Source organism: Perissodus microlepis, chromosome 2, assembly GCF_051167445.1.
Source record: "Perissodus microlepis isolate ML-2025 ecotype Zambia chromosome 2, ASM5116744v1, whole genome shotgun sequence".
NCBI lineage: Eukaryota > Metazoa > Chordata > Actinopteri > Cichliformes > Cichlidae > Perissodus > Perissodus microlepis.
In genome coordinates, this window is record NC_140462.1 from 12,338,432 (window position 1) to 12,350,870 (window position 12,439).

General features: G+C 39.9%; 1 protein-coding gene across 1 annotated transcript in view; it reads right to left on the bottom strand.

Annotated features, from left to right (window-relative positions):
* The window catches only part of trpc7b (transient receptor potential cation channel, subfamily C, member 7b), a 56,058-nt gene extending 46,082 nt beyond the window's left edge, over window positions 1–9,976 (bottom strand). Inside the window, exons 1-2 of the mRNA XM_084947321.1 lie at window positions 9,358–9,976; window positions 4,334–5,096 (exon numbers count right to left, since the gene is read on the bottom strand). Of these exons, the coding sequence (XP_084803447.1) occupies window positions 4,334–5,096; window positions 9,358–9,845 (1,251 nt within the window). The 5' untranslated portion in view covers window positions 9,846–9,976. The remainder of the gene's footprint in view (window positions 1–4,333; window positions 5,097–9,357) is intronic.
* Window positions 9,977–12,439: the final 2,463 nt, after the last annotated feature.

A 12,439-nucleotide genomic window follows, 5' to 3' on the forward strand; every position in this document is an offset into this window, starting at 1 on the left:
TAAAAGTTAATTGACACTTTCCACTGTCTGATTGTATCCTCTCTTACTGCTCACTTACTTTCTAAAAGGTCTTTGGATCTTTTCTATGTGTGTCTACAGAGGCTCAGATGACAAACTGATGGGTTTCTTGTGGAGTAAGGTTCAAATATAAATATTTGGTTTGTAAAACAGTTCAGATGGATCCTTAGCAGTCCCCACATAACAATTCAATATGTGGCGAATTTAACACTATTGCACCTGCATGGAGACATGTTGTGCATCTTCTCCAGTGGATGAAAAGTTTTAACCTAACTCACATTGAACATCCAGTTTGATTTAAACAAATGAACTTGTGTCTTACACTACATTCAAAATGTATGTGTACAGTCAGGGGGCTAGCTAGTACATAACATCAATATGTCAACAAAGCAAAAAGCTTTTATTTGAATCTGTCAAACAGTTCAATTTCAGTTTGTCACTTATGTAGTGGGCGAATAGAATGATAATGACAATATACAAATATACAGCACTGACAGTTGCTGTAAAGCCAGGCAATTGTTATTCTTTAGGAGAAGTGATACCTGAACCTAACACCTAATGCGGGGGGGGGGGCACTTGACTTCAGTTTTATCGAATGTATTTTATTCTCTTATGTGAGCGGGGGGGGGGAGACAGCCACTGAAAATGCTGTTAATAATAGCTGCTGAATATTGTTTAAGTAAAACAAGTGCAAAGAAAACAGACACACAGAGAAAACCAACAATAAGGAAAATGGGGTCTGATGATTTGAATAATGTGAATTTAGAGGCTTCTTGAATAAATAGGCTGCTGATTGGCAGCTTATTTCTCAGTCTTGGACAAACACGTACTTTTCAATTATGCTTCTCTGAAAATACACATGAATAAATCCACAGACCTATGCTTAGAAATATGTTAGATTCCCATATGTCATAGAGGCTCACAAAAGCACTAACATGGTCATTGCCTTAATCTCAAAAACGCATTATGTATACTTGTACAGCACGTCAAGCAGGTTGATTAGATTATTCAGCTCCTTTCAGGATACTAGCTTTAGAAGTGAGATGAAAGAAATACAAACTTATGGCATAAATTCTAAATTAATTCACCAAAGAAATGGTAAAATGCCATTTTGATTCATTGGCCCGAGTTATCTTATATAAATACAGAGAAAAGAGTTGTTCAGGACTGTGAGGACTGGGCATATTAACTGAGATTTGTATGAATAGATAAATACACCTCCGAAGTCATAAAATTGCACCTAATAGCATAGAAAAGTTCATATGTAACATTTTGTGTTAGCAACAAAATGCTCTAACTTTTCCCGCCCACATTTGAATGCTCCATAAAAACACACAGCTTACTTAGGGCTATCAGCGTATAACATTATTTGATATTTTAAATTAATGAGAAGATGATGCGATAAGGGACAAGAAAACAAATAAAGAGAAAAAAGACAGAGGGGTGATAATGAGATGGTAATGAGACAGATGAGCTCCAACACAACTGTGGTCCCTCAGGTGAGCCCTTCTCATTAACTTGTCTGGAGAAAGAACAGACTGACAAGCAGAAAGGCTGAATATCAGACACAAATGGAGGGTAGAAAGCGGAAGGACCAGAGAAACAATGACAGTTATTAACAAGAGTGTTGAGGGTAAGAGAATGAAGCACTACATGGGTGCACAAAGGCATGCCATTTTCTAGTTCACCAGATGCTTCAGTACCATCTAATGGTAATCACACCAGTGCACATTTTACATGCACTTATTCTCTCAGTACTGCTAGAATTTCTTTAAGATGTAGCCATAGGCCATTACTAATAGCTTGCACAAGCCACTCGTGCAGTCAGTCTCTGAAGAAAGACAGTCGACTGACACTTGCATACCCTCTAGCTCCTTTGCACAGGTCTGAGCAAGCTTACAGACAAGACAGATCCAATATCACAGCGAAAACTGTTCTCGCAGCTTTTCTTTGAAGACAGTTTTTCACTTATAAGTGAATCTCACCTGACAAAACAAGGAAATCGTTAGAAATTTAAAAACAAATTATCAAGTATAAATGTATACATATAATGTATGAGTCTAATGGACGAGTGTCTCTGGTTTTTCAGTGAATGCCTTACCCATTATATCCAACGCTAACTGATTTGGGACTCGTACACAAGCTGGCACAGTAGGGGGAAATAAGCTTCCTCTCTACCTCAAGCTGCTACCCAAAGCATGCCCACCTGACCACACAGTGTAAAGTGAGCACAAACCAATGACCCTGCCTTGACAGAGATGCCAGCAAACAAACTCAGGTTTGATTTTTTCGTTTAAAAAAGAATGAAAAAAAAAATTCAAATCATTTTCATACAAGCTACAGAAAAGAAGGGAACATCAGTTAGGTACACTGTCTGAAGTTCTCCTTTCTTACATTTAACCCAGAAGATAATAGTCCTCTTTAGATATGTTATCACTTGTGGAAATACTCTTTTTGATTTAGATGAGAGAGCTGCCAGTGCAGTGTACACAGGAGAAGCATGAGCTGCTCTATTCTGAGTTTGGACTTTGATCTCGGGATTTAAAGGGTGTTTATTGTCCAGTCCAACTGCGTCAGACATTGATGTTTCCACATGCATCTCCATCATGTAATGTTTAGAAAGGTTCAGGGTTGGAGTGCATTAATGATATGGGCTTTACATTTTTAAGAAACAATATTAAATATTACACAAGCAAAATAATCCATTTAGAGGCCACTCACCTCTAACCCTGATCCCTAACGTCCAATCTTTAAACCTCAAATATCCCTTCGGAGATATGATATTTACTTCCAAGCTTTTGAAATTAAAATTATTCCTCACCAAGACAGTGACACAAATACTAACGTACATTCATGTCAGTATTTTTACATCAGTTTCATTATCATGGAAGCAAGGTGTGTTTTGGTGACTGCAGCATAGATAGGAATTTTTCTCTCATAATGCAAAATGCGCCATTTTAAACTCTTTTTTTCCCAACAACTTGAGGGCACATTGAATTACTAACAGGTAGTTCAAAAGGGTAATAAAAATCTACAGTGCCCTAGGAAATACATTCAAGATGTGATCACTGTGGGGAAGAGTCAGATGCATATATTTTCTTAAAGCAGCATATTCCTGATCTATATAGCTTTAAAAAATAGACCAATAAAAATACCTTAGTCAATCACAATACCAGGCTCAAGAAAAGATAGATCCCTGAAAATAATGTTCAATGTGCTGTTTTTACTTAAGCATCTGCACTGATGCAGCTGCATTCAACAAGGAGCTTCCCCTTGGAGCAAAACTAAAAAAAACAATTCAGGACAGGGTTTATAAATTTTATTATAAAGAGCTTACAAACTTTCAGTGGAACAAAAATATAGGTATATTTTCTAAACTATTTAAAACTGTCAACTTATCTCACACTTGATTTAGAGTTGATAAATGCTACTGAATCGACTTGTGGAGGGCATATTCAAGGTGATTAAAGAGCTAATGGATGCTTAAACAAACCTGAGCTGTGAAATAACTGCTGTGTTCTGTGATAAAACGGATACATGAATAGGTTAATGTTGACATTTCTAGCTCATATTTAAACACTGGCAGTTAATGACTTGAAAATATCTCAAATACTTATCTAATATTTAAAGTATGCTAAAGCTTGCAAAACCCAGTTTCACGACTAGATGGTGGCCACTCTCCCTTGGCCCCACAAAGCAGTTAAGGTTTACACCACCATCTACTTTAATTTTAGAGTTTTGGTGCAGTGCGTCTGACTCTTACTTTTGTAGTTGCACTTTAGGAGAAACACTGGATTACATTCTTTCCCTTTAATTCCTTATATGGCTTGACAGCTGCAGATGGCAGGACAATCCCTTGATACCAAGAGAAAGACAGAGTGAGAGAGGAATATTACTGGGGCTAGTGCCAACTGCTCAAACTGATATGGCATGGAATCACCATGGTGCTCCACTGCACTAATGTCAGTTTTTGGATTCTGGAGGGGAGCAGTCGCTCATTTCAAAAGAGCCCTTTGAGATCCCTTGTGATTCTGTGTCACTTTTCTTCTCTGGCCTGAGGATCACTGAACAAATCATGGCTCACACATCTGTTCATCCTCCTCAGCCCTTTCCTGCCACCCACTTACATGCTTTTTAGCATTTTTCAAATTTAAGCAGCGGGTAGAATAAGGTTCGTAGCTGGCGGTTGAACTTATAGACACTAGTGTACATTTGCAGTATAACATCTGTATCTCTACAAAACAAATCTTTATTTTTAAACTGGGAAAAGAATGAATGAAGAGAAGAATGAAGAAAAGCCAATAGGACACCTCACCTTAAATTCTGTCTCAATGTTGGCCAGTCTTGCCAGTTCATTGCTGAGCTCGAGGGCGGTGAGCACAGGGTCTTCACTGCTGAGCGACAGGTAAGCTGCACTGGCCAGGGCCTTATATGCATTCATCCTGGAGCGTGAGTGGCTGAAGGAGTCTTTCTTCTGTTTCTCCACACATTCTGAACATTTACAGAAATAGTCATGGGGCCTTTCAATGCGAGCCCCCTTCGTCAGGAGGATGTGGACAATCTCGTATTCCTGGCAGTGAGCAGCCAGGACGATGGGTGTGATGTCATGCGAGAAGCGCGTTCCGTCTTCGTCGTAGGCGTAAAAGTCATCATCACGCATCTCTTGCTCCAAAGTGCTCAAAGCCAGCCGCAGACCTCCACCAAAAGCAGGATGGGCGAGAATGGCTTCAACGATTCTAACATAACCTTTTGAGATGGCCAAAAGGAGGCCATCACCAATCCTAGCCAAACCATCTTTCTTTAGCAGCAGCTCAGTCACTTCTAGGTGCTCGTTACCCACTGCGAGCTGCAAAGCATTCTGGCCCATGTAGTCCACACAATTAAAGTTAAGGGTTTTGGACTCTTCCAGCATCTTGCGGACCACAGGAATGTTTCCATATTCAGCAGCATCCAGAAAACGCTCCTCCTCTGCAGTGAGGGCCGAGCCACGCTCATTGAACATATAGGCTGGGCCCCGCACTGCCTGGCGACGCCCCTTCTCCCTCAACGTTGTGTGGCGGCGATGCATGGCTTCCACCCTGGAGACAGTAAAGACAGTTAAACACACTACATCATTAAAAAACACAATGATTATTGAGATGGCAATGGAGGTAGAACACAAGGAATTCAAGACTCAGAGAAAGAAGCAACAAAGTGATGAAGAGTAAGTGACTGAAAATTAGAGAGGAAGAAAGCAAATGTTGAAGGCAAGCAGAAAGACCGCTAAAATCAGTTTGCCTATGATGTATCATACCAAGTCCTCCATGGACAGCTGGTCTCCCACAAAAAGCTGTGCTTAACACAGACTTCTCCAGTGACTGTACAGAAAGCACCACCAAGATGCTAGTGATTTATCTGCCCCCTGACAGATCAATAAACCACTATAATGGGTCAAATCTCTTTGTTGGGCAGGTCAACAGCTGTGAGCAGAGATGAAGCTGTCAGCTTAACTAGCTCTAGAATGACAAACTTATACTGTGTCATCCAAAGTGACCATTTGAACACTGGTGAATAAGAGTTCGTCACTTGGAAATTTGCATGGATATGGATTTAAAAATGCACATCCTGCTCTTTACAGTGTCTTTTTCTACCTTTGTCCAACCATCCGAAGTAACACAGTGCCAGTAGATTGAAGAGAACTGCTTTTAATCATGTCCATTAGTGCAAAACAGTTTTCATCAGGACTATTGTGCTCCAACTTTGTTACAAATTGTCCAAATCAGCACTATTGTACTCCACCCACTGCAATTAAATTCACCGTAGCATCTGTGTCTGCTGTATGATTGGACAGTCGGTGAAACCCAGATAATGAAAAAACCTTGAAACTCCCCAGAGAGAGAGAGAGATAGCAGAGGTGAGGTGCCGTTTTTAAAGCCATAATTGGGTAGTATTATCCATGTACAAGACTGTTAAAGGATTTTCAATATAATGCTGCTATTATGAGTTAAATGGCTGTAAATGATACAGTGACCTTATAAATGACTAGGGGTCCAGATTCACATTAGACCTGCCACCATAATGAAAAAAAAAGTAATAAAAATACCATGTGAGGTTATTTTGAATTTGAGTTATTTGTAATTGTGTGCGTGCGTGCGTGCATGTGTGTGCTCGTGCATGGACAGAATGCAGGACATTGAATTGAAGGAAATGGTGAAAATGGAAACTTGTTCAAGGTAGAAATATTCCCCAGGGGTGTCAAAGGATGTGGAACTGAGAAGATGAAGAGAGCTCACCAGGACAAATCTTGTGTGTACATGTGAGTGTGTGTATGGGTTTGGCGGGGGGGGGGGGGGGAGACAGAGAGTCAAATGTGACACAATCAGTTGTGCATGTCCTTGACTGCCAATCAGTGGGAGTAAGCAACCCCCACCCCCCATACAGAAACATGAACAATTACACATTAGGGCACCAGAATATGAACAAAACCTAAATTAACAATAGAATGTAATGTAAGCTAACACTATACAGTGGCTCTAAAGGAAGTACTATCTATTAACTCCAGCACAAAAGCATCTTTTCCTATTGGTCATTGTGTGTTTTGTTGATTCAGTCCTTTACACTGTAAGTTGTGTCTAATGTCTTCTCCACCTTTACACAAACACATACAGAGGGGGATATTCTTACAGAGATATTTGTAAACATTGGGAGGATTTCTCATAAATGAAGAAAGAGGCTGGCTGCCAGCCCATTTAGATAACCTTATAGTCAGGTAATGAATCGCCATTTTCTGTCCCTCTCTAGCTCCCTCTCCATCCATCTTTGGCTGTTTGTGATTCGGCTCTGAAATAATATTTACCGTCATCAGTTTAATGTGGAACGAGAGTCACGCAGACAAGAAGAGCCAGACACAATTGAGATAAACAGGCAGAGAGAAGCCATGTCTACATGTAGGTACAGAACAAGAAGAGAAATTATCAAAGCATGGCATGTGTATATATGTGTTTTGGCTTATATATCTAGGGTCTGAGACTAAATTCCTATGTCATAGAGTGGTAATTCTAAAGAAAGACAAAAAAGACTTATTGCATTTAACAAAAGAAGAAGAAGGGAAGAAAAACTGCTTTTTAAAACAAACAACATCTGACTACAATTGTCCTCTTGGAGAGTACAATATTTATCCAAGAGTTTTCAAACTATTTTATTAAATCTACCCGCCTCAGTTTCATACTAAGTATACACTCTGCATTTTGTAAAGTGGACATGGCTTCAAAATCATGAAGTTTAGATTCAGTGGTGATGGCACCTATTTTATTTTCATTTAATGTGATCAGACTATTCACTATAGTAATGTAAGTACTGTTTTCTTTTTAAATCCTGAAACTGCAGCTGTTACTGAGTCTGCCCAATTTGCTGGTGGATCCCAGTATGAGCCTCCTGCAGATCACTGAGAGCGGCTGTCCAATCACACAGCTCCCTCTTGTACTAGCAACAAAACTGACAGAAAAAGAGAAAAAAGCAATGCCGTAAGTATCTCTAACACAGCAGTGGTGCTTGTTCAAAAAAAACTTCTCAAACTACAGTTCTTTTGAGATCTCAGACACTTAATTGGCTTGAGTCTAGCTCACTGGATTGTAAAAGTTCAACCTCAGTCGTAGTTTGGGTGATGCACAGGTGGACAGACCAGGTTTTTTTTTAAAGAAAAACATCATATGTGGCTAAAAAAATGTATATTATACAAGCATTATTGGAAAACTAAGCCAGGAAGCCAAGCTCAAAGTGAATAGCTACAACATAAATTAAAAAAATAAAAATGAAAATCAAATACATGGTTGTATTTGATCTACAAAACAAATGTAAATGCTACTTTCTGGAGTAAATATGCAAAACCACTCACAGGTGTCAAATGTAAAGCGTTTTTACGCTTTTTACTCACAAAGCAGCAAAAAAATGTGTTGGAAATGTACAATGAAGCATTAGCACAGAATGAAAATACAATAAGATAACTGTCACTATGAGCTTTTCAGCCAGGTAAACTGCATGAACAGTTTTTTACGTGTCCTCTTTTCACACTTGAACTTTCCAGGGTTGAGGCACTTAAGTCATTTATAATCTGTGCAGGCAATCAATTAGGTTAGGTCATTTGCCGGTGAACTAGCAAGAAGGAAGGAAAGAAAAGATTAATCAGGTTTGAAATCAAATTTTATAGAAATGACTAATGAGTTAGTGTTTTATCAGTGGGCAAACACACACATAGACACAAACACACACGCACATCTGAGAAAAGTTACACTCTTGGCTCTCTGTCTCTGCTTTTGTCAACCACACACAGAGTTCAAACAGTAAATTGCCATTTTTTATAAGATCAAAGTCGAGTTACTCAACATAATTTAATGGTAATGAGAAACAGACATGTCCAGCTTCTCTAACCAGCTCTTTCACACAAAACCTGAGCACACATGTGTCCAACATTTCACCTAGTCAGCCATCAGAGAGAGCTTCTTCCACGTTAGGCCTGTTAAGCTGGATACTGGTATCAAAAAGCCAGACCAGGGAAGATCAAAGTCCAAACTCTGAGGCCTGTTATTCTCAATATCTGATAGTCATAGCTAAGCTGGCAGCGTAACATTAATATCCATTAAGTATTGTCATTTATGTCCCACTTTTTTCCTCTGGATATTTTCTAAATTGATGCAGTGGGCTGCATGCACCAAAACTGTGCTCCTTTGTTTTTATTGAAACAATTCAATACATATGTAGTTATACAGGAAACAGCTAAACATAATTCTGTACACTGTATTGTGGAAATCAATCTCTGCAACCTGCTCCAGCTCTGTGTGACATGCCTTAATCTGCCCCTGTTTCCTATTTAACGATCTCTGAACACAAGGAGGTAGTAAGGGCTTCACTTCCTCACATATGCATTTTGCACATACATGACTTCACAGCTTAATGGAGGTCGAGATGGAACAGAAAGTGGCAGCTTTAGAAATTCCACTTACTGACTTACAGTGAATTAATATTTCAGATAACAGCACATCTTAGCACGTGATGTTAAAAGCACAGTAAGTTCAGATATGTCACCAATAACATTACTCAAAGCATTTATTTGAAAAGTCTGCTAATGTGCTGTTTATGCAGTGTCGGTCTGTGCCTCACAAGCTAGGTGCACCTGGTTTAGTTTAAATCCTGCCTGCCTCCACGCTTTTCAAAACTGACCTCTGCTTGTTGACATTCCAGGTGGATTAAGGTTTGTGGTTATAGTTTAGAAATAAGTCCACGGACTCTGCACAAGGCCAGTGATCACAGGGCACGCGAATTAATTTTCTGGCTTAATTATATAAGGTGAGGGGGAGGACTCACGTTTGCCGGGTTTCGGAGTTGAACTCGGTGTCTATGTGCTCAACAGTGTAGTGGTTCCCATAGTCCGAGAGCTCCGGAGCCCGGTGCAGTCTCTGTCCGCGGTGCTGAAAGCGCTCAGCGTTGGCCGCTCCACGTCCCCTCCACTTGGGAAACTGGTCATCGTACTGGTCGTAGACCGCATCTATGTGTATACCCGGCCGCGAGAGAAACGGTGAGCCGGTGTCCCCGGTGCGCTGGGGGAACTTTGGCGGTGTAAAGTGTGTGGAACCCCCGGTTTCCTGGTACTCTGGAGACGGGTGAAGACACTCCGGAGAGGCGAGGTAAGGTGGGTCGGTGTCCCCAAGCAGCGGAGAGGCGGAGGAGAACAGGTCTAGGGGCCGCGGAGAGGAGGGAGATCCTCGGGGAAGTCTGAGAGAGAGAGGCGAGGAGGGAGACTCGGAGAGGTGCCCCCTCTCGCCGCTGTCGCTTTCCTCGCCCTCGTCACACATTGGGAGAGTTCCCGTCCACCATATACTTTAAAATATTTAAGCTATGTGACAGACATTTAACAGTGTTTGTCAAAGTTGCCACCGCACAAGTTTCTTCTGAGCAGCGCCGTGGCGACGAGCCAAGCCTCCACCTTTGCCTCTGAGTGCGCGCGCTAATTAGAAGGCAGCGAGTGCGCGCGCAGGGAAAAGCCAACCCTTTACAAAATGGAAGGAAAAGAAGAAGAGGCAACACCATAAAGTAGCTTAACTTACACATAACACCGGCCAAGACAGACGATTACACCTCAGGGTTGCATTTGCTAATTAGCAAGTACAAATAAGCTGTAATTTTGCTTTTTAAATTTGTTTATTAAAATAAAAATAAAAAAATCTAATTTTAGGAGTAGACGGGCGAGAGAGAGAGAGAGGGGGAGAGAGAGAGCTTGTTTAGGATGTGAAGGGGTTAATGAGAATGCCCACCTGTTATTGACCAATTACTGGCACTGGCATAATCTCATCTTGTTATTGCTTTAGAGAACAAACAAGCGAGTCTTAGCTTACAAGTAATATCAGTGGGAGCTTTACTTTCATATAAAAAGCCGTTAGTTTCTCAAGGGTTTGGCAGATATAAGGGATATACAGTCTGTTACTGTGTGTCCATTTGTGCGTGCATGTTCGGTCTTCTAATTAGTGGCAGAGACACATTAGTCACGATGGAGACTTCCTGCAAACCCACACAGACACTAACCAGTTCTAACCCAGCACTTTGATCTTAGATCATTCTTGTATTCATGCAACAAACACATCCACACACAACAAGCCCTCTTTTCTGGTGTTGGGTGGACAATAGTTAACCTACAGTCTGTGAATTATCCTGCATAAAAGTGTTATTGAGTTTTGTTAAATTAAAGAATACAAATAACAGTAACTTACCAATGCCAGTTTAAATATATACTTATAAATAACAAAAAATATTTGCTTAATGATTTAATTCCTTAAGCGAGAGTTACAAGAAGATAAGCAGACACACGCTGGAGATTTATGTGTTTATCCTTTGATAACCAATAACTTTCGCATATGCTGCGGTTTAACTGGCTTCTTTTAGAGGTTGAAATCGATCAACCTAATGACAGTCATACAGGGAAAATTAAAAGTTACATACCCATAACTTCCTTTTCTACAAAATTAAGAAACTAAGTGACTCATAAATATTTTAATGTCAGATTTCACATCTTTTTCACATTAGAGTAAAGGGATTAAAATGAAAAAAGCCAGTGAAGCAGCCATGCGGGAGTAATTACACACATAGAAATTCAGATTTTAATGAAAGTGTAGAACTGCTACAGCACACATTTTTATTTTTTTTTACCAAGTAGTCTGTATGATCAACACAATGACCTTGAACGAAAGAACATTTTATGGATAATGCATTATCAGTGATAAAGCTCCTGTTTAATCTATACTTTTTGATTCAGCAGTTAAATAAAAGCTTAATTAGACAGGGATGACACTGAAATATGTGTGCATATCATTTTAAGATAAATTAAGCTACAATTGTAAACAGCTTTTTCCATTTGCTTTGACATTTACCAAAACACACATTGTAAACACACATTGTAAAAAGCAGTACTGTAATATAAAAATGTTCAAGAAAAAAATGAGCAAGCATAAAAATGTAAGTAACAAGTACAAAAGCTGATTATTCAAATAACCTGCTGCAGCTTTTCACAAACATAAATATGCAACACTCTTTTAATGTATCGTAAACAGTAGATTATCTTTTTGGTTTTAAAAAAGAGGCATGATGTAATGCCTCTGCATGGGTTTGAAATTGCCTGGCCTCAGCCCAATCACTGTGTCACTGCAGGTGTTTCTATTGTCTGTCAGAGGCAGAACTCTTGCTGTGAAATCACTGATTGGGAGTGTTTAGAAAAGCCACATAACTGTGTAAGAGCGATTTGGTGTTCCGTTTGATTCAGAGTGAAACTACGATTTCAAAGTAAAGGACACAACTCGCTAACAGTGAGTTTAACAGTATATTAAATGCTTATGTAAACTCCAGTGCGTAGATTTAAGATTATCTACTCACATGGTCAAGATAAACAGACAAAGACAAAGATGAAAGGCAGACAGACAGCAATACAGAAGTTTGATTGAATTACATCTTGCAACAGAACAAAGGCCAAGTATGATCATATTAAACACCAATCCAGTTCCTCCCAGCAGCCCAAACACTCTCCTTTCATTTTGCACAGTTGCAAAATTACAACTCCTTCCTTCATAAAATCTGACAGAAAAATGTTTCCCATTACATTGTGCAAGCGACCAAACTGGAAATAAACCTATCCAAACACGCCTTAGCTAAGATGCAATGTTACAACAGCCCAATTTTAACAAGCTCCACTTTTAACAAATACTACTTCTAGCAGCCAAGTCAGTCCAGTTTGTTGGACAAGCTGTCAGGAGGTCTCCATTCTCTTGTAACAGGGGATGGCAGATGTGCCAGTTTGATGATGCCAGGCATCTCTTTCTGTGTTTGAGTTATAGAATAAATGTTCTCAGTCTGAGCTCCACATCTGACAGGTGTTCACCTCTACAAACCCGTGGCATCTGGA